At 43.2% G+C, this 21,810-nt stretch overlaps 1 protein-coding gene across 1 annotated transcript in view; it reads left to right on the forward strand.

The window, feature by feature from the left end:
* The window catches only part of SLC25A13 (solute carrier family 25 member 13), a 157,122-nt gene that overhangs the window by 39,744 nt on the left and 95,568 nt on the right, over nt 1-21,810 (forward strand). The window contains exon 4 of the mRNA XM_008148832.3: nt 21,211-21,326. Within this exon, the coding sequence (XP_008147054.1) occupies nt 21,211-21,326 (116 nt within the window). The remainder of the gene's footprint in view (nt 1-21,210; nt 21,327-21,810) is intronic.

The raw sequence follows: 21,810 nt of genomic DNA on the forward strand, positions 1-21,810 counted from the left end.
GTTTGAGACGTGCTGAGCTAGAAAGGTGGAAGAGCCGCCCTAGCCAGTTGGCTCAGTGGATAGAGCGTCGTCCTGTGGACTGAAGGGTTCCGGGTTTGATTTCAGTCAAGGGCACATGCCGGGATTTTGGGCTTGATCCTCAGTAGGGGGCGAGCAGGAGGCAGCTGATCAATGATTCTCTCTCATCATTGTTGTTTATATCTCACTTTCCCTCTTGGAAATCAATAAAAAAATATATTAAAAAGAAAAGTGGAAGCACGGTGGAGTACAGGGTAGAGATGTATAGATGTAGTAGTGGGATTTAGAGGAAGTTTTCTTATGATTTCCTTGGGTTTTCTATGGGAAATAGATGAGAGGGAGGATTCGGGTTGAGGTGTTGGCAGTTTGAGGAGAGAGAAGAATATACCAAGTAGTCATCTAGAAGTGGGAGAGTGAATAGGCAAGGAGTGGACTTGTTTGCTGGGCAGGACCCACTTGAGGGCTCACCAGAGGGTTTGTGGTCATGACATTTTAGGGCAGCTGTGAGCTTTCCAGCGAGTTCATCTGCTTAGCTCCTGGAAGTGCTTGATGTAACCAATGAATAATAATCCCATGTGGGAGAAGTGCAGGGGGGTTAGGTGCTTGTAATGATTGACTATAGATTTAATCCTGATAAGGGGCAAAGAGGGGACCTTGGAGTAGGAGGCAGTGAGAAGGTGGGTTTTTGTTGTTGTTGTGTTTTTGTTAATCCTCACTTGAAGATATTTTGCTTTTCAAAGAGAGTGGAAGGGAGCGGGTAGGGAGAGAGAGCTTACTCTGTAGGTTCCAGAGTGGTTGAAGATGTTTGAAGTTGGGGTATAAGAGGGAGTGAGCAGGAAGACTAGAAGATCGTGGCCAAAAAGTGAGATGCAAGAATTTGAAAATAAGGAGATATTGCAGTTACTGGTAATGGCAAAAGTCTAGAGTCTAACCATGGGAGTGGGTGACTGAAAAGGGGTGGAGAAAAGATCTTTGGAAGAGAGGAATTCAAGTAATTGGAAGGCTGAGGTGTTTGAAGGATTAACATATTGAAGGATAGGTGTACTGAAAATATTAAGAATTAAGATAGGAGTAGGGTTGGAGAATGTCAGCTAGCCAGGAATTAAAACATGGTGGGGATACAAATCACGAGTTCTTAGGTGACAGCAACAAAGAGGGGTGCTGAGTGACAGAGTCAGATGATGTGAGTATTTAAACTGTGGTGAAGACAGAAGGGTTGGGGGATGCTCTGGAAGAGGCAATGAGAAGGAAGGAAGAGCCTACTCGGCTCAAACCTGGTGCAACCAGGACTGCAGAGCAAAGTCCCTCTCTGCTTAAGAGGGGGCTGCAGAGGAAGCATTGTCCTCAAGGAAGAGCCAGGTACTGGTTAGAGCAAGAATGTGGAGGGTGAAGTAGGGGATTCCTCTGAAGGGGATTTCCGTCAGTAAACGGGTTGAGCATGGGATTTTGCTTATCGTGAATTCTGAAATCTCGAGGGCACAGTGGAAGGGGTTGTGGGGGATGGCGACAGAATAGGGGAAGTGCAGGGCCCCGTGGGGATTAGGCGTGGGTGATAAAGGGTAACCTGGGGGTCTCGGGTTGCCAGTGAAGTCAGCATGCCCAGGATAAAGGACACAAAGGGCTTAGTCCTGGTGGGCTTCAGGTTGTGTGCCCTGGGAGATAAGGGTCTGCAGAGAGGCAAGGAAGCCTGGGGAGGGGCAATTTTGTTCCTTGAAGAACTTTTAAATAAAAATATTCTGTGGAATTGGAGTTCTGCTGATGTTTTCTTCCTAGATGGTTAGACTAAAGGATGAAGGAAGCAAATAGTTACTGACCACATAGAAGATTCCAGATCTGGTGCTGACGATTGCCACCCATTTTTTTTTATTTAATCCTCATAAATCCTTAAGATAGGTACTTTCACCTGTCACTGCCAGAGGGAGGTGCAGAGTTTAAATAATTTGCTCCAAGTTGTATAGCTAGTGAACTAGAATTTGGACCTAGTTTTTAAAAATATTTGTGCCCAATCTGCTCTACCATGAGCTTTCTGTGTAGAGAGAAGAATATTAAATATAGAGCTTTGGCTCAGCCAGCGTGGCTCTGCGGTTGAGCATTGAACTATGAACCAGGAGGTCACAGTTTGATTCCTGATCAGGCAGCCAATCATTGATTCTCATTATTGATGTTTCTATCTCTCTCTCCCTATCCCTTCCTCTCTGAAATCAATAAAGATATATATTTAAAACATAGATCTTTGCATGAGAAATTTGCATCTGTCTTTGCTTACAAGTTGTGATGCACTTTGCAAGTTTCTTAGCCTCTAAGACTAATTATTTGGCCAATGTAAAAGTACTACCCCAACTCATCCACACCCACAGACTTAGGAAAAACTGTTGCCACATTCCTCACAAATTTTTTAAATCTAGGAGTCGTTTTTGGAATACTTTCCCTTTTAATATTCTTAGACTCAACCTTGAGGTACCATTGCACACATATTCTCAGAATACTTATCATTACTGGCCCAACCCTTCTGTATTATTCCAGGCATGTGAAGGTGCCCTGAAAATGTTTGAAAGAGCAAATACTGTTCCTTCCCACTTTCCTTGTTTGGTTGTCTGCTCTTAATTTACCTTCACCACGGGTATTTAAAACTCAAATCTAGCCTGGGTGATGTGGCTCCGTGGTTGAGTGCCGAACTTTGAACCAGGAGGTCATGGTTTGATTCCTGGTTAAGGCACATCCTCGGATTCTGGGTTCGACCCCCCAGTGTGAGGCTTGCTGGAGGCAACTGATCAGTGATTCTCTCTCTCTGTTTCTATCTCTCTCTCTCTCTGAAATCAATAAAAATATATTTAAAGAACAACAACTCAAATCTAAAATTGTAAAGGAAGGGAAATCACATGTAAGTTCTGCTTCCTGGCTACTTGCGAATCTGTTCCTCTAACAATGTGAGTGTCATTGGCACGGGTTGTGACTGTTGCTTAAATTAAAAGTCTTGTGCTAAGCTGTGAGGTGTTCCTGAAGTGAAACGTGAGGAGATTTAGTGCCTATTACTTTCCCATTGATTGTGGCATAATTGTCAGTGAGTCACTTCCTACTAAATAGAGTGAGAGTCTCAGATTAAATTTAATGAAGGTTTTTCACTTGCACAGATATTGTAGAATAACTTAGTATCTGAAATAAAAGATGTATGGTAAGGTAACATGGTTTTGTGTTACAAATTGAGAGAACCTTAATATTGGAAAAACCTAGGTTAATTTCATATTATTAATTCATTTTGTAGTAGGCAGTTAGACATGAGCAGAGCAAGGACGATGGACCAGGTACAGAAGGTCACCAGGGCAGAAAGCCTCAGGTGCCTGGCATCAGGCAAAACTAGGAAAACAAGGACCTCACCCCCAGGGTAACCTTTACTCCTCTAGCATATCGCCCATCATGTGGTTTAGAACCCCTGACCTTTCATTTCGCTGGTCATGCGGTCGGGACCCTTCCCTGGCCTTTCCTCCCCTGGCATGTTGCCAGTTATGTGTGGGAACAAACAAGGAGGCCAGAGAATAGCCCTTCAGCATTAAGCTCCCAGGACAATGAGGTTCTGACCCATAGCTATGCCATAGCAGACATCTGGACCAGCTGCATTGGCTAATGACCCCCTCCCCCGGCTCCCACCAATCAGCAGAGACCATGACCCTGGAAGGACACACCTGGAGAGCTGGTGAATATTCTGTTGGGATCCCCGGAAGACCAGGACTCAGCACTGCTCTCTAGGGAGCACACCAGCACCTTTCCCAACCCCGTCCCCCCAGGCCCTTCCTTGCCTCTTTCTTTCTCCTAAGCTCCAGGGGCCCTTCTTTTGCCTCTGTAATGTTTCCTGAGCCCGTTTCTTCTACCACTCACGTCTTCTACCTGTGTGACTTTCTCAATAAGCTTTCTCTTATAGTTTGAGTCTTGGCTCTGAATTCTTTCCTAGTCAGAACTCAAGTACCAAGGTTGCTGAACCAAGGTTTGGTCTGACCCCACTGGCTAACACTTGGTGCTGTTCTCGCCACCAACAATTTAACAGGTATTTATTGGCACACAGTTCTTTTGTAGCAAATAGACAATGTAAACCAGTAGGTATGTATGATATGGAGGCAGCTATCTACTAAAGCAAAGGAGGGTTTTTAGAAACCATAATCTGGCAACTATCTGTGCTTCTTACTTTTGGGTGGTCATTGCTTTTGGGTCTTTTCAGTGGCTAGTGGGGGAAAAGTCTTCAGTTCATACTGGTATATCGATTTCAAAGTTAAACAATTGACAAAATTAAATTCAAAGTATTTTTCATTATTACTTATATCTTTATTCTTTCATTGAAAGTCTTGGTTACCAGCAGCATTTACATACTTACATATATGCAAGATATAGGATATATTTAAAATAACACCAGTATTGCTGCTAACAATTAGTGAATGAAGTTTAAGATGTCTTTTCAGCTCTATTTGTGCTTAGAATGTATCCCACTAAATATGTACAGTGAAAAGACTGTGTTCTAAGGTTATCTATATATATAAAAGCCTAAGCGACTGTTAACCGTTCAACCAATAGCTAATGACTCACACTGACCACCAGGGAGCAGACGCTCAATGCACAGGCATGGAAACATGGAACAGACTGATGAATCTCAGAGGGAAGAGGGGAGGGAAGAGGGCGGGAAGAGATTAACCAAAGATCTTACATGCATATACTAGAGGCTTGGTGCATGGATTTGTGCACTGGTGGGGTCCCTTGGCCTGGCCTGTGGGGACCGAGCCAAAACTAGCAATCCAACATCCCCTGAGGGGTCCTGGATTGTGAGATGGTGCAGCCAGGCTGAGGGACCCCACCGGTGCACGAATCCATGCACCAGGCCTCTAGTTTAAAATAATTCATTTCTCTATGTGGTTTTGCCACCAACTTGCTATATGGTTAGGTTCATTCATTTCAGTTTGTTTTCAGTTTTTAAGGGTGTTTTTTTTCTTTTAGACTTAATTTAATTTTTGAATATGTAAAACATATTCTTCGCAAGTGAAAACTATAACAGAAGCAGGTATCCTCAGAAAAGTCTGATTTAACATTCCTGTCCCTCTCACCCTGTCTTCTCTCTCCCCCTTAGAGTTTACTCTCATTAACTTTAGTTTTTGGCTTTTCCTTTCATAGGATGTTTCTTCCCCAAATATAAGTAAATTGGTATGTATGTATATTCATGTTTATATTTCCTCTCCCTATTTATACCCAAAGGCAGGTATGCAAGCTTTCTAAATTATGCTAGAGGCCTGGTGCGCTGGTGGGGTCCCTCGGCCTGGCCTGCAGGGATTGGGCCAAAATTGGCTCTCCAACATCCCTGAGGGGTCCTGGATTGCGAGAGGGAGGTTCTCGGGTGATTCACCCTGGAATCGGGCTCCCTCCTCTCTGGTTCTGGGTGCGTCACCCAAGTACCGCAGCTGCCAAGTAACCGCAGCTCGGCAGCTCCTGCATTGAGTGTCTGCCCCCTGGTGGTCAGTGCGCATTATAACTACCGGTCGGACGGCTAAAAGGTCAGATAGTCGCTTAGGCTTTTTTTATATATAGATTATATTATATTATATTATATTATATTATATTATATTATATTATATTTTCCTATGAGAGAGTATATGTATCTGCATATGTGCATATGTATTAGTCAGGGATCTCAATATAGTGACAGAGGGTGGGGACAGGGAGGGAGAGGTGTAGAAATTGGCTCGTGAGATTATGGAGGAAAGTCAGTGGTACAGTTCAGTCTGAATTCAAGAGCCTGAGAACCAGAGGAGTCGATGGTGTAAGTCCCATTCTGAGGGCCTTTGCACTTCTCTTCCCCTGAGATAGTCACCTCCTTAAGGTCTGTTCTGATGACACCTTAGGGAGGCTTTCCCTAAACACACTGTTTTAAGTTGAACCCCAGCACTCACCCTTTTACTGTAGTGTTTCTCATAGTGATTCTCTTGTAACAAAGACCTTCATGTTGGATTGTTGTCTCCCCCTGGACCTTCTCACACACACTTGACTGGAAGCTTCGGGAAGGCAGGGATTGTGCCTCTTTTGTTCACTGCTGAATCTGCAGGTCCTCGAACAGTGTGGCTGGCACATAGCTGCACCCCATCCGTGCTTTTGAATGAATTTGAATGGATGCATGCATAACGTGCCATGAGTGTGTGAGGTATTGTTATCAAGAGGATGAGGGGATGGGATTCTCAGGCTGTCTTTCTGTTCCACATTGAAATTCAGCCTGTTCAAGTCCCTGGTAGTCATTCCCCCCGCCACCCCCAGGAACACTAACATTTTACAGTCTGTCTCTGGAACAGGTGCTGCAACTTTTAGCAAATCTTTTTTTCTTCTCCTGTCTTCACTTTTATCCTCACCCAATAGGCTGGTACCACATAGTCTAGGGTCATTCACGTTTTTATAAAATCCATTCTTTGTACCAAGAAACCACCCATAGGATTAGGTTCTTGATCTTGTTTGAGACGCCTGCCCTTCCCCTTCAGCCCCCTGGGAAGGCCAAGGTGTTTGCTGAGGCTTGTGGTCTGGGGAGTTACAGCCTTCTGCTGCGGAATTATGTAAATGCATCCCTGTCTCTTCTCTTTCATGAAATTTTAGTTCACCTTATCCTTCCAGTTATTCCTTTAGAATATAATATAATGTTTAACACTCACTAAAGGAGTTGCATTTCCATTTGGGGAAGACTCCCCTTGAAAGCCCCTGAGAATTGGCTGGCCATGGGATTCATACTGAAACCCTCTTCCCATCGCTTTATGGTTTTCTGATCAGTGCTCTCTTTTTTTGCAAGTCAGGAAGTGAAACAGTCACCCACCTCCTGAAGGAAAAAGCATTAAACTCTGATGTTGCTTTTTCACAATGAGCAATAATTGTACCTAGAAAAATCCAGAGAGCCTCGCAAGTCTTGTAGCTTAATTTGCTTTTGCAAAAATATAAAGTAACTCCCACCACTTTCTAACTTTGATTGTTCTTTACTATTGCTGTTCTGTGTTGTAATTGCCTGCTTTAAAAAAAGCTTGGTGTTGTATGAGACCCTTAGAAACAGTGCTTGCTAATGGGTGCAGAGATTGTGTGGAATAGAATCGGAAACCACGTTGGATCAATTGGGACAGAAAGTTTTTCTTGCCTTACCTGTTTTTCAGCATTTATATAGGTACTTCCAGGCAGTAAAATAAAATTTACCTAGGCAGACCAGGCTCAGACAGTTATAATAAATACTTTTCGTTATTTTCACAAAAGACCTTAATGTTTGATTGTCGTCTCCCCCTGGACCTTCTCACACAAGCTTGACTGTAAGCTTCGGGAATCTACATTCATGGGTGGCCTGTGTTAATAGGTGAACTCATTGTTCATGATCATTAGTATTGTGAAACATAGTTGAATATGAAAAATTTATGTGTTTTTTTTTCTTTACTAGATCTTGGCAAGTGCTTAGACAAGCAAATTATGCTCATATAGTTAACTTTTAATTAATCTGTATTGGGGATAGGGATGGAAATAGCATTCTGTTTATTTTGAATTTGGGGTAAAAGCCAGAAAGATGACTTACTCAGAATATTGTAAGCAGAAATCACTGTTTATTTCAGTTCTCATTAATAATGTTTCTTGAGTTACGAGGCTACTTTTCCCAGTAATGATAGTTTATACAATTTAGTTTTAAGTTTAAAGTTTTACTTGAAATCCTTCAGCGTCTTAGATAATCATCATTCAGAACAGGAATTGTCATGGAGGCTTCAGAGAAGTAACTGAATCTATACTAATTCCATTATATCTTGAAAATATTTTACCTAAAATTTATTCTTGGTATCAATTTGTTCCTCATGATTAACCGCATTTCAAAGCAGAGTGCTGAAACCAAAACGGAATATACATTTACTATCACATAACTTTTTTCTTTGCTAACCACATCTCCACCCCTGCACTGAACATGGTGATTGAGGTTCCATTCACCTTTGCAAACAGCTGCGTGAATAATTGTGGATCAGTGGGAGGTAAGAACATACCACTAGCCAAGGCTAAGTCACTCCCTTTCCTGTGGCCATTTCTTCCTTACTTGGGATTAGGAAACAGATGTTGGAAGAAGAAAAAGATCCCAGTTCATCGCCATAATTGTAGTATCTGGGATCTCAATCCCCATTACCAAGAACTCATTGGTTCTGGCAGAGATTTCTCTTTTAGTTATTCTTAAGTTGACTGTGGACAGTTTGGGGGCTGCCTCCTGAACCTTAACCAGTTCTTCCGCCCCCACTTCTAGGATTTTGGAGCCTGCCTTTCTCCTGTAGAGGGAAAGGTGAGAAAATGTATTGGAGGTAGCTTTGCCTTTTGATGATTCCTTTTGTTTTTGTGTGTGTCCTTTAACAAGGAAAAGTTGGAGGCCCTTTGTAATGCAGATGATAGAGCACAAGTTGCAGTTGCTTAGAGGCCGAGCGTTTAGCTTTACATGGAATAATGATGTGTCTCAGGAAAATTATGATTTCAGGGTTTAAAAGTGGTAATGTCGTTTGGGAAGGGAGAGCTCTTAGGGCTGAGGCTGTTTGTAAAGCAAGCACATGGTTTTTCCTAGACACAGATGCTTGTTCGGGGTGGCATGGGATGAGGGGCTGATGGAAATTATTGGGAATGGCTGCTACTCCTAACGTTGGCATTGCTCCAGAACAGCCTGTGTAAACCATGTATCACCATATCTAAACTAGAGGACACTCCATTGCATTTTTAGTATTTAAGATACTTTAAGTAATGCACAGTGTATCCTGTGCCTTCTATTTATCACTAAGTGCTTTGGTTTTTAAATGCCTTATTCAACAAATTTATTGTTACTGAACTCAAGTGCCTCCCCCGACCCTCAGAAAGGAGGGTGTAACAGTCTTTGGTTGAGATGAAATTGATGGAAATATTTTACAACTTCGGATAAATTTTTAAACCCGATCTTCCTATGCTTCCCTTGACTATTATGACCCTGCTGATGAGAATTGTTACCCCTGAAACTAGGTCTGAGTTCTCTTTTGGTAACAGAAATTTCTGCAAATTGAATTTGGAATCAACACGTGGGCACTTTTTTTCCCTCTTTTCTTTTTCATGGTCTTAAATACAGAAAAGCATAATCAATTTTAAGCTTCTTATAAATGATGGAGCACTTGTTTATATGGGTAAAATGACTCTATCTAAGTAGTGTATTGAAGTTCATGTTAATGTTTGCTATTTAATGACAGCTAATGATATTCAATGAAGGGTTATGCTAAACCGGAGAGAAAATGTGTTACCCCGGCAACTGCGGCAGGCAGACTTGGAGATTCGGGCATATGGCTCTGTAGTACACATTATTTCAGCATCTTTAAGCATAAAGAACCACACACGTAATTGACTGTGAAAAATTACTGCTCAGTTACTGTATTGTATGGTCATAATAGAAGTAAATGAATATGTCATTGTTGTTGGAACAAGTCTGTTGGGAATCACTTGTAGACTCTACTATTTAAGAAGGAAAAATACAATAAGAAGAAAATAGCTGGTTTAATTAACATGTAAAATTGGGTTAATTTGAATTCAGCTGGCGCAGCAGATATTAATGTTGGCTGTTGTGTGCACGTGTGATATTCTGGCTCAAGCCTGTGTATTCTGTTTCTTCTTGCCCACACCATGAATAATTTTATTTTTAAAAACATGATAAAAGCTGCTTCAGTCACTTAATGTTTGCTTTGCCAGTAGCTTATGTTACAGTTACATCAAAAAAGGTTTCTGTGTGGGTCCAAAACGTAGGATTTGTAACTGAACGGAAGAACATGTTAAAATGTTCCTGAGTCATTGATAATGTCTCTCAAAGAGGAATCAGTAAAACTGATGTCACGTAGTTTTTAAAAACTGAAAGTGGCACTTTTGCTCCTCACTTTTGTGTCCATGCTTAGGTGCCTTTTGTTTTCACATCTTGTTTTCCTCATCATTTCCTTGCTTAAGAGATTAAGAAAAACACTTTGAGAAACGCATCTTGTTCCAATTAAAAAAAAAAAAATCATTTAACCCAATCCTTTTTTTCCTTTTTTCTTTTAACGTGTTATTTGAGCAAAGAACACGCATAGGTAATATGGACATAAAAGTATGCATGAGAAAGTTCTGTCCCTCGGGCTGTCCTCTGTGCCTTAGGCACCCGGGGTCTCTTGAGAGGAGGGTACTTTTTGTGCTTTTCAGCTCTAAACCAAGGGAACAAGCGAACTGGAGACTGAAGTCAGATAAACAAAGGGGTTGGCAGTGCCTGCTCTACAGGTAGCGTTTGAAGCAACTGGTTACCCAGTGGCCATTGAACAACTAACCTGCTACTCTTTGCAGTGTTTGCCAGTACACAGTGGTCACTTAAAAAATGCCAGTTAATAAATTTAATTTGTATGCCTGCTGGCTTTCAGTTACTACTGATTTCTTATCTGTGGTTTATCTCCCCGTTATTGTTCTTCATTTGCCATTTCAATAAAGTCGAAGCCTCCTCATCTAGCCTTAATTAAAAGAATTGGGAAGATGTAGAAAACCTAGATTTTAAAAAAAAATCTACTTTGCTTGCCTAATTGATTTTCCAATATGGTTTACAACTACTTTCCCTCTTTTTATGCCAATGGTCTTTCTTTCCCCCTTTAAAGGCAGTCCCCAATTAAAAATGACGTGTGTGTGTGTGTGTGTGTGTGTGTGAGTGTGTTTTAACTTAGCACATTTTTCCTTTAAAAATACACCAAGTCTGTGGATAGATCTCAAAATACTGTTTAACCCATGATGTAAGTAAAATACAGAATATTTTTGATGCACCTTAAATTCTGCTCTCAATATTGGTAATTTTATAAAATAGAAATAATATAATATGATGAGATAGTTTTTTAGTTTTTAAATAATGTCTCTTCGTGGTCCAGACCTGGTGGCTCAGTTGGTTGGAGAATTGTCCCAGACACCAAAAAGGTTGCGGGTTTGATTCCTGGTCAAGGGCACATACCTAGGTTGCAGTTTCAACCCCCAGTTGGGGTGCATACCTATCGATGTTTCTCTCTCTCTCTTTCCCCCTCTCTCCCTCCCTTCTTCTCTCTCTAAAATCAGTAAACATATCCTCGGATGAGGATTTTAAAAAAGGATGTCTATTAGTATTTAAGAAATAGGGTATTTATCTAGAGTCTTATGGAGATAAAAGAGTATGGTTTGTCTCTAGTTTTAAAAAGCTTGGTGATTCTTCTCCTTGATGCAGTATCACTCTTGTGGGGATCGGCCACGATTAGAGTGTCTTTATGACTCAAAGGTCAAAAGATGGGTTATTGTGAGGTGTGTGGCAGGACAAGGGAATGCATTCTCCTGAGGTTGCCTGGCAGCATTATTTAACGGAGAGGGGAAGGAGGATTGGGGAATAGAAGATGTGTATGGGGAAAGACGTGTTCTAGGGTGTAATTGAATGAACTGTTAGCAACAGTGAAGTAGAAGGGATGGAACTCACCTGGTAAAGATGTGCGATCCCTCCGGTAAGGGAGAAAATGCAGGCGGTACAAGAACGCCCTCCATAAATCCCACCCGTTGGCACAGTCAGCCTTGGGCAGCTCAAATGCTATATGGAGTGAAATACAAGGCAGCGGACAAACAGGTACATCTGGAAGTGTGGGTGTATCACTTACTGCATTAAGCTCACAAGTACGAGAGCCTATATATTTATCTTTTTTTTTTTGGCAATATGGAGGCAGTGATATGTGCAGAGGCTGTATTTATAGGCTAAATTCATGATAACAGTACAGTAAAGTCTCTAATAAAATCTTTAATAGGTTCTTAAAGCCAGGCAGTAGTAACCTACTTGTTTGAACGCTATTCAATCTGCCAGATTTCATTGGAGCCAATGAATTTAAATAGGCCCTTGGCAAACGCCGCAGTGAGATTTGAACCCGAGTGAGCGGTCGAGCTGGAGCCCAGCTGGCCTCGGAACAGATGCACTCCCGGGAATGCCAAGGCCATGCCAGAGCCAGAGTGGCACGGGAGGCTCCCTGTAACTGAAAGTGGAGGAGAATGGGATTGTAGAGTGAAAGGCATGGGAGACAGCACCTTTTTTTTTTTTTAATATATCTTATTGATTTTTTTAGAGAGAGTAAGAGAGAGGGATAGAGAGTTAGAAACATCGATGAGAGAGAAACATTGATCAGCTGCCTCCTGCACACTCCCCACTGGGGATGTGCCCGCAACCAAGGTACATGCCCTTGACTGGAATCGAACCTGGGACCCTTCAGTCCGCAGGCCGACGCTCTATCCACTGAGCCAAACCGGTTAGGGCGAGACAGCACCTTTCATAGATCAGGAAAGAAGGCCTCCTCCAACTTGCCTGGCAAGATCAGTCAGGCAAAGGGAACACTAGAACTCAGGTCTCTTTCCCCTTACTACTGATGGTTTCTATAATATAAAATTGGTGATAATGCATTGTCACTGTTAAGAAATTTACATATTGGGGCTGTGAAGCTGAGATTGTTTGCTCACTGACCATCAACAGGCATATGACATAAAATCTTTATTTATGAGCTCCGTCACCATCTGCTTGAATAGTAGTGTTCATAGCTTCAGGAACCTCGGGGCCTTTGAGTCTGTCTGTGATTCTGGCTGCCCTGGCCCCTGCAGCCATCGGCCACCCAGGGTTTCCAGCTGGCACCTGAATTTCCTGCCCCTGGGCTTTAAAAACTTCCAGGACAAGCCCATCCCCCTCCCCCCCCCCCCAGCTCTGTCTAGAAAACGTATCCTGGATTTGACCATTCTCATTTATGTTGCTCCTGCTACAACTCCAGTCCAGCCTACTGCAGCCACTTTCTTTTCTTTTAAATACTATATATATTTTTTATTTGGGTGAGAGAGGCAAGGGGAGAGAAACATCAATGTGAGAAACATCGATCAGCTGCTCTTGCACACCTCCTACTGGGGATCGAGCCCAAAGTCCCCGGGCATGTGCCCTGACCGGTTTGGAAATCAAACCAGCAACCTTTCAGGGCACAGGAGCCAGGGCTACGGCAGCCACTTCCTGACTGTGGACTCACCGCTTGGCCCTGTAGTCCGTGTTCCGCAGGCTCCTGAGTAGTCATTTCATGAGGTCACATCACTCCCCTGCATAAAACCCTCCAACGGTGGCTATTTCCCATGTTCCCTTGGCATAAAATCCAAGGGCCTTGTGTACCCTGCACACTCCTTCATCCCATGTCCCTGTTCACTTCCCTTCTCCTCTAGTCTCCAGCCACTCAGGTGTCTCCTGGCCCGTGGAGCTAGTCCCGTGGAGCTTGGCCTGTCTCAGGGCGAGCTCTTGAACTGTTTCTTCTGCCCCAAACACCCTTCCTCCTGATCTTCCAGTGCTTCCTTCTTTTCACCATTCGGATCTTAATGCCTCCGCCCTAGAGGCATTTTCTGACCACCTTAGGCAAGCGGCTCCCTCTCTGCCATCCCCATCATTCTCAAGCTTGGCTGCATGGTAGAATCACTTGAGAAGTTTAAAAAAACAAATGGTGGCTCTAGTCCTCAGACCAGTTCAATGGAATAGGCCCTCTGGGACTGAGGAACACTGGTTTAATGCATTCCACATCTTCTACAACAATTACCTGATTTTGGAATCATCTTATCTTTTTATTTGTACGTTTGTCCTCATTGCTTACCTTCCCCACTAGACTGTAATTCCTTGGGGACACAGATTCTGTCAATCTTACTCATTTTCATGGTATCCTTACTGTCTGGGGTATTTCCTGGCATATGTAGGTATAGGGTACGTATGTGCTTGGTGGCCTGAACAGTGTATATTTGCAAGGCTTTTGGGAGGGAGATAAAAGAACTGGAAAACACCCAAAGCTAATAGAGATGTTCAAATAATGGAGGCCAAAGCTCTTTGGATAAACGTGATCATAGGAAAGCCCGGTTCTGTTTTTTTGTGTGCTTCCCCGCCCCCCCAACCCTGACATTCATGGAACCTGGGTGGTCTGGTGGTTGGAGCCCTGTTTTTGGAGTTGGATTTTACTTTTATCTCTGCCATTAATCCTGGACAATTGTTTGGCTTCTGTTATAACACACAGAAGAGTGTTGTAAGGAGAAGTTATTCTTGCGAAGCACTCTTGTGGTTAGGAACCGTAAGGAAAAGTGGTAATTGGGTTTTGATATGGTGCGTTGTCTACAACCAAACTTCCTGAAGTCTGAACAGATCAGATCCTTATGTGCAGTCGCTTAAACCTTCATAGCCGCAGAGTTGGCCTGGAGAGAGGAGCCAGGCTGGAGATGAAAGGGACCACATGGGGCAGGAGCCACTGCCTAGCGAGAGTAAGCAACAGCAGGAGAAATGGGAGACCTGGGGGTTGTCCCCGGGATAGCCAGAGGTAGTGGGATTGTTTCAGTCATTTGTTTCTTTTTTTAGTCCCCTTCCCCCTCTCTTCTTATTCAGCCCTTCTGTCATTACCCAAGTCTTGGACCTTGCTGTTTTGTCTTATATACATTTGTATTTTTTTATTGCAAAAATAGTATACTGTGTGTATTACTGAAAAGATTAGTAAATATGGGCAAGCAAAAAGAAAGGAAACAAATTTCTAATAATTTAACTCCTGAGAGATAATCACTGCCAACACTTTGGTGTGCATCCTTCAAGCTGTGTGAGTGTATAAAATACTACTTGGGTCCATTTTTAACAAAATAGGATCAACGTGACAACAATTTTCAGTGGTTGGATAGTATTGCTGTGTTTAATCAGTCACATACTGGTGCATATTGAGGTGGTTTTCACTTTTTCATGATTATCAATTATGCTCTGTGGGTAAAAGTTTGCACACATTAATTAATTATTTTTAGGTTAAGTTCCTAGAAGTGGGATGTGTCAAAGAGTGTGGGCATTTGTAGGTCTTGTTGTGTTGTCACATTGTCCTCTGGAGATCATAGCACTGTTGACTCCTGTCTCTTTGTCATAGCAGCACATCTTTCTCCTTCAGGCCTTCATGGCTCTTTCCTGGGTTCAACCAACCCATCTCCCCAGCTCTGGGCTCTTATCCTTTCAGTTCACTTATCACTCCTCTGCTGGATTAAACAGTCTGGAACACAAATTCGTCATGTCATTAAACATTTCAGACCCTTGTCTACCATCAGGGCATGACCCCCATGCCTTGCATTGCATGCACTTGCCCTCACTCCAGCGAACCGCCATGTCATGTGGGTTTTCACCTCCGGCCTTCCTTCCTCCGTTCCTGGTTCACCATCCCCCCCGGACCACCAGTTCTTGGGGAGCAGAGATTGCATTTCCATCTGTGTATTCCTAGCACTGGCCCTTGCCCAGCACATAGAGTAAGCACCAGAGCTCCATTGCAGTTGGTAGCCTCTTCTTCTCCCACCGCCAATCGGGACTTCTTTTGTCTCCTGCAAGACTAATTGTTACATGTCCACTTGGTCACTTCTTCCTTCTGATCTCATCTGGTCCTAATTTCCCCATCTCCTCCTTTGTCTCAATACAATAGTAATCCCTCCATCCTCAGAATTCAGTGAGTAATTTATCTCCAGTTCTCTTATATTACTTACCACCTTTTCCATAGTATCAAACGTTTGCTGTCTGTATTCTTTATTGAATTTTAAGTATTTCCAGGCTAAGAACTATCCCTTACAAAGTAGAGAAGGGATGTGGGTAGGAGACCAAAAGTGGTGCTACTATAAAGAAGCACTGTGATCGTTTTGGTGTGTATCCCTCCAGTATTTTTCTATGTATACTAGAGGCCTAGTGCACAAATTTGTGCATGGGTGGGGTCCCTTGGCCTGTATGGCGATCAGGACTGATCGGGGGGATCAGGACCGGCCAGCCAGAAGGAGGGACCACAGGAGGTTGGCCAGCTGGGGCGGGAGAGGTTGTGGGAGGTTGGTCGGCTGCGGGGGGTTGGCTGTGGGAGTGCACTGACCACCAGGGGGCAGCTCCTGCATTGAGCGTCTGCCCCCTGGTGGTCAGTGCATCATCATAGCAACCGGTCGTAATGGTCACTTAGGCTTTTATATATATAGATGATATTTATGTAATCTTGTCCTAGTTGAATCCACTTTTAATTCCTGTCCTCTTTGGCTCAATATTTGATAGTAGTATGTAGTGTTTTCCCTGCTTTACCTGGACTTTAACACGTTAACTGCCCAGCCTGTTTTATCTTCCAGACAGAAAGTATAGTGTCAGTCACCGGTGACTGACTGGGCGCTTAACGTGTTAAAGGAGTTCTTAGGTTGCTGCTGTTATAAATGGCTTTCAGGAGGAGAAAAACAGCTCGAGTTTGGAAAACAAACATGACTTAAAAAAAATCTCTGGTAGCAGCAGAACCATAAAATCGAGTAGTTAGAAACCTGATCTCTGAGCAGTGTAGGTCCATGAAAGCGTGACTTCTTTGTTTGCTTCCATGTTAGCTGGCCCATGTCTCATTATTAGTTGTTGCAGGTAAGCTTTACTGTCAAATACTTTTCCTTCGAGAGTAGGTAGAGTTCATCAGAGCCGCGTGACTTATTTTAAAAGACATCTAACATTGTCAAAGGAGTTTAGGGAGTGGAGGGTGGGAAGGGAACGAAGTGAACTCAGCAGCCAGGTCTGAACTTGATTAAGCTTGTATTCTTTGTTGTAATTTATGCTAATACCCAGTAAATCTGTAAAGCAAGACTGAAGTACTGTTTATATGGAAAACATATATAAATGCTTTTAGATACCATGCCATAAATGAATATAGTACTATATAATTACTTTGGTAGCCTTCTCGTCAGATTACCTTGAAAATCCAAAATAATCTTAATGAATAGTAAGACATTATGATTTCATGGTTCATCTGTGTACCTCCTACATCGATGTAGAGTACTTATATCTAACAGGATTACCAAATCACATACCTTTCTGGTATCTGTGACATGCCTAAAATACCAGAGTATTCATTGGCCTGTTGTGGTTATGAAACCACTTTGACGTTGCCAGAGGATTTGTTCACGCACATCCATAGCCTTCAGATTTCTTGTACCATTTTGAGAGAGGTAAGATGCTCTTTTTTGTTTTATTTAAGGCTTTTCTTTATTCAGATCATTAAATTTTTTTAAATGTCCCTTCTCTAGCCCGGCTGATGTGGCTCAGTGATTGAGCTCCATCTTATGAACCAGGTGGTCACAGTTGGATTCCCGGTCAGGACACACGCCTGGGTTGTGGGCTCAATTTCCATTAGGGGGTGTGCAGAAGACAGCTGATCAATGATTCTCTCTCATCATTGATTTCTCTCTCTCTCCCCCCCGCCTCCCTTCCTCTCTGAAATCAATAAAAATACATTTTTAAAAAAAAGAAAGTGTGCCTTTTCTAGATACCACACTGTATGTGTGATTCACTCTTAACTACCCTATTATCTGTTCAGGAAAAATTGATCAAATCTGATTATTTTCTGCCTTTTACTTGGCAGCAAGTGAACCTGGTGAGCAATTTGGCTGTGTGGTTGCTGGGGCCTGCTCAGCGGGGGTCATGGGGTGTGAGGAGGGGTGGTGAGAAGGAAACAGACAATCAGAAACACATTTCTTCTCTGTACTTCCTCAGTAGTCTGAACGTGCATCTCTGATTGAAATGCTCTGGGCAGTTTCATTCACAGTTTTAAGTAGCCTTTATTTAAAGACTCCCAGATCTTGGTCCCTGTATTAGTTTGCTAGGGCTGCTGTAACAAAATACCACAAGTTGAGTGACTTAAAAAAAAAAGGTATTGTCTCACACTCTGGAGGCTAAGATTAAGGTGTTGGCAAGGTTGGTTCCTTCAGAGGGACAACCTGCTCCCTGCCTCCCTTTCAGCTTCTATGGTTTGCTGGCAGTCTTCGGTGTTCTTGGTTTATAGAAGCATCACCCTGACCTCTGCCTTCATCTTCACCTGGCATTTACCTGGTGCACATGTCTGTGTCCACATTTCCCCTTTTGATAAGGACTGTAGTCACATTGGATCAGGTGCCCGCCCTACTCCACTAGGAGCTCATCTTAACTAATTATATCTGCAACAACACTATCTATCTATCTATCTATCTATCTATCTATCTATCTATCTATCTATAAAAGCCTAAGCGACCATCCGACCATTCGACCGGTAGCTATGAGGCACAATGACCACCAGGGGGCAGATGCTCCAACCAGTAGTTATGATGTGCACTGACCACCAGGGGGCAGACGCTCAACACAAGAGCTGCCGAAGCTACGGTGACTTGGGAGCTGTGGTTCTCGGGTGACGCACCTGGAACCAGAGAGGAGGGAGCCCGATTCCAGGGTGCATCACCCGAGAACCACCCTCTCGCAATCGGGGACCCCTTGGGGGATGTTGGAGAGCTGGTTTCAGCCCGATCCCTGCAGGCCAGGCCGAGTGACCCCACCTGTGCACGAATCTGTGCACCGGGACTCTAGTTTTTAAATAAGCTCCTATTCTGAGGTACTAGAGGTTATGACTTCAGCATGAGGTCGCAGGGGAACACAGTTCAACTCGTATCAGCCTCTCTCCTGAGTTCCACGCTGGTCCTTTTGGTTTCCTGCTGGGTACCATACCTCAGTGTCCGACTGGTACCTCACACTTAACCTGGTCAGAATTAGTCTTACTCTCTCATTTCCCTTCTCTCTACCTGTTCCTTACTCCCCCCTTTATCTTTGGTGGTATCATTATCCCACTTAGTCACCTAAGTTAGAAGTGGTGGAGTGACTTGGCCTATTTCCTGGTCTTCCGCCTCTGACATCCAGTCGCTACCAGGTGTTGCCATTCCTCCATTCCTGCCTCCACTGTGGTGCTCTAGCCCTTCCTCGTTTTTCAGTCCTGATACTCTAGCCCTGGGTGAGAACCCCGCTAGCCCTCGCTGTCCTGCTGTCTCCCCACTCTTGTTTTCCTCCGTTAAATTCGTCTTCCACACCTGTTCCTTTTCTAAAATAAAGATGGGAATCTGATTTATCAACCCCACAACTTTCAGTGACTTCTCACTGCCTGCAGAAAAGTCAAGATTCTGTAAATTGGCCTTGAAGGTCCCTCACAGGTGGCTGCCATTACAGCTCAAGCCACTTCTTTACTCCTTGTGACCGACATCCTTCTCGAAACACAGCATTTGTCCTAACTTTGCTCTGTTCCTACCTCAGGGAGGCACAGCCTCTCTGGACCCTTCTCTCTTCTCTCCATCTTCCTATACCAGTTGGAATCCTCCCTCAGTGAAATGGAAACCAGGACATGTGGCTGTTAGGCCCACATGCCAGAAGCCAATTGTTCACTTTATACTAGTCATTAAGTTCTAGTTCTCTCAAAAGTAAAACGAGGAGGTTGAAGTAGATGAGCTCTAAGATCTTGTCAACTTTAAAATGTCTTCTTTAAATGCCAGACCTCTATGAAGCATTGCCCAATTCTAGGCAAAATAAATCTCCTTTTGTGCCCTTCAGTGTTTTTTTTTTTCTTCTTTTACTGTGACCCTCAGCTCTTGCATTCTGGTGGGTATATATGCACATGACTTCCTCTCCTTCCCCAACAGGTTATAAGCTCTTTTGGGCCAATCAGGAAGGTTTGACTGGAATTAGCTCCTCTCCCTCTCCCTCCCCACCCCTGATCTTGAGCATAGATTCTCAGTGGAACGGACTGCATAGTAGAGGATAAAACGTTCTGGGCATGTATTCTTCTGTGACACATGCTGTTCTTGAATGTTCTCATGCGCTTGTAAGGATGGTTTTGGGTGGTGAATGACAGAGATAGTGTATTGGAATACAACATTAGTTTCTCCTTTCTTTGTGCCGTGGTTATAACCAGGTGACATTTCTGGGAACAGGTAAGGTAGCTCTGTAAGACATTCTATAAAATATGCTCTATCAGATGTTTAGAAGTAATTAAGTATTCTGTGAAACATGGGAACGCTCCTGATTTCTTCTCCCCTCTATTAGCATCCAGAAACTTGGACTCTCTTACTGTCCCATTGACATAGTTGGATATTTAAAATACAAAATAGTGGCAAAGAACATTTTTAGGAAAGATTTTGTGGCTTTGTTTACCTCTTGAAAGTCAAAGCATCTCTGGCCTGTCATGCTCTTCCTGTCAGATAAATTTGATCATGTCATGACCTTGCTCAGAAACTTTCAATCACTCTTTGCTTCCTGTACTTGTCTTCAGGCCCATCTCTGGTCTTATACTTCTAGTCTCCTTTTACAGTGTTCTCTTTAATGCACCCCACCGTACAGACCCAGTCCATTTCTCACCATTCTCCTCATACATGCCCAGCTTTCTTGCACCTGCCTTGCTGCAGGCATGCCCCCTGCTGAAAGTACCTACCTTTTTTTTAAAAAAATATATTTTTATTGATTTCAGAGAGGAAAGGAAAGGGAGAGAGAGAGAGAAACATCAGTGATGGAGAGAGAATCATTGATCAGCTGCCTCCTGCACACCCCACACTGGGGATCAAGCCCACAACCTGGGCATGTGCCCTGACTAGAATTGAACCGTGACCTCTTGGTTCATAGGTCAATGCTCAACCACTGAGCAACACTGGCCAGGTAAAAATACCCTCCCTTTTGGGCCCATGACTGCATACCTGAATTTCACTCATTTTCCAGGTGCAGCTCACATTCCATTTCTGCAACAAAGCCTTCTTTGATTTCTTACCAGAATTCTGCTTTCACGCTGTTCTCTGTCTTACGATTTGTCTTTTCTGCATACTATTTCTACATTAGTATTTTATCTGCCTCAACCAGACTACAGGTTCCTTGCTGTCACATTTAATGTTTGACTTATCTGTATTCTTCCCCCTTTGCCACTATCATCCCTAATTTAATCCACACAGGTCAGTAGACGTCAATAATGAATGAATCTCTGTGAAGCATTCTTCCATAGTGTATAAAGAAATTATTAATGAATGACAAAGCTGCTCTATTTGCTGTTGTACAATCACATCTTCATTTAAGTATCCAAGCTTTAATTCTGGAATCCAACTCTATGCCTGAAACAAAAGTGATATGTTGGGGAAAAGTTACATTTGACATTACCATATAATGCATCTATAATGTGTCATCGAATCCTCAAACCTATCACCCCTTTTAGATTCTGTACATTGTCATTTCAGCCACTGTATGTAAAAGGAAATGCTAAGTGTTTTTAGCTTTGAATTGTGTGTTTTTTCCCCTTAGTACATATTTGCGTATGCTTTTGTTTTCTGCAGGCTACTGACTTTATGCTTTGTGCTTGTTTTATGTTGCAGATTAATATCCTTTCAAGAATTTGTAGCATTTGAATCTGTCCTGTGCGCCCCGGATGCTTTGTTCATGGTGGCCTTCCAGCTGTTTGACAAAGCTGGCAAAGGAGAGGTGACGTTTGGTAAGGGGCGTGAGTGTGTGCACACCTAAGCAAGTGCAGGCTTGTGTGAGCCTCTCTTTTTTCCCCATGGAACGAAATGTGTGGAAGTGCTTTTAAGAAATTAGCGTATCCCTTTTAGCAAAGCTATCAGTGTTTGGGGGCTGCAGTTTAACTGTCTCCCTGCTTGAAAAGCTCAGTTTCTGGCTTAGTAGTTTGATGCTCTGGTTTTGTTTTTTATGGTGAGTTAGGATGTGGCAGGACTTTTTCCCAGAGTCAGTCGTAGAGCGTGAGAGCTAGACGGGACTTCTGTTCATATCTTCACAGTCGGCACTGCTTTCTTTCCACTGACAGGATGAGGGAGTTCATCGCCTGCCCGAGAACAGAAGGTACTCCTGTCCCCACGACTTCCTGTCCTCACCTTGTCCTCGGGGGGTAGCTTCAGGCCAGAGGTGCTGCACAGGATGGTAGTTCAGAGTGGTACACGGAGAACCCTGTTCTTCTAAAC

This window comes from Eptesicus fuscus, chromosome 14 (genome assembly GCF_027574615.1).
Source record: "Eptesicus fuscus isolate TK198812 chromosome 14, DD_ASM_mEF_20220401, whole genome shotgun sequence".
Classification (NCBI taxonomy): Eukaryota; Metazoa; Chordata; class Mammalia; order Chiroptera; family Vespertilionidae; genus Eptesicus; species Eptesicus fuscus.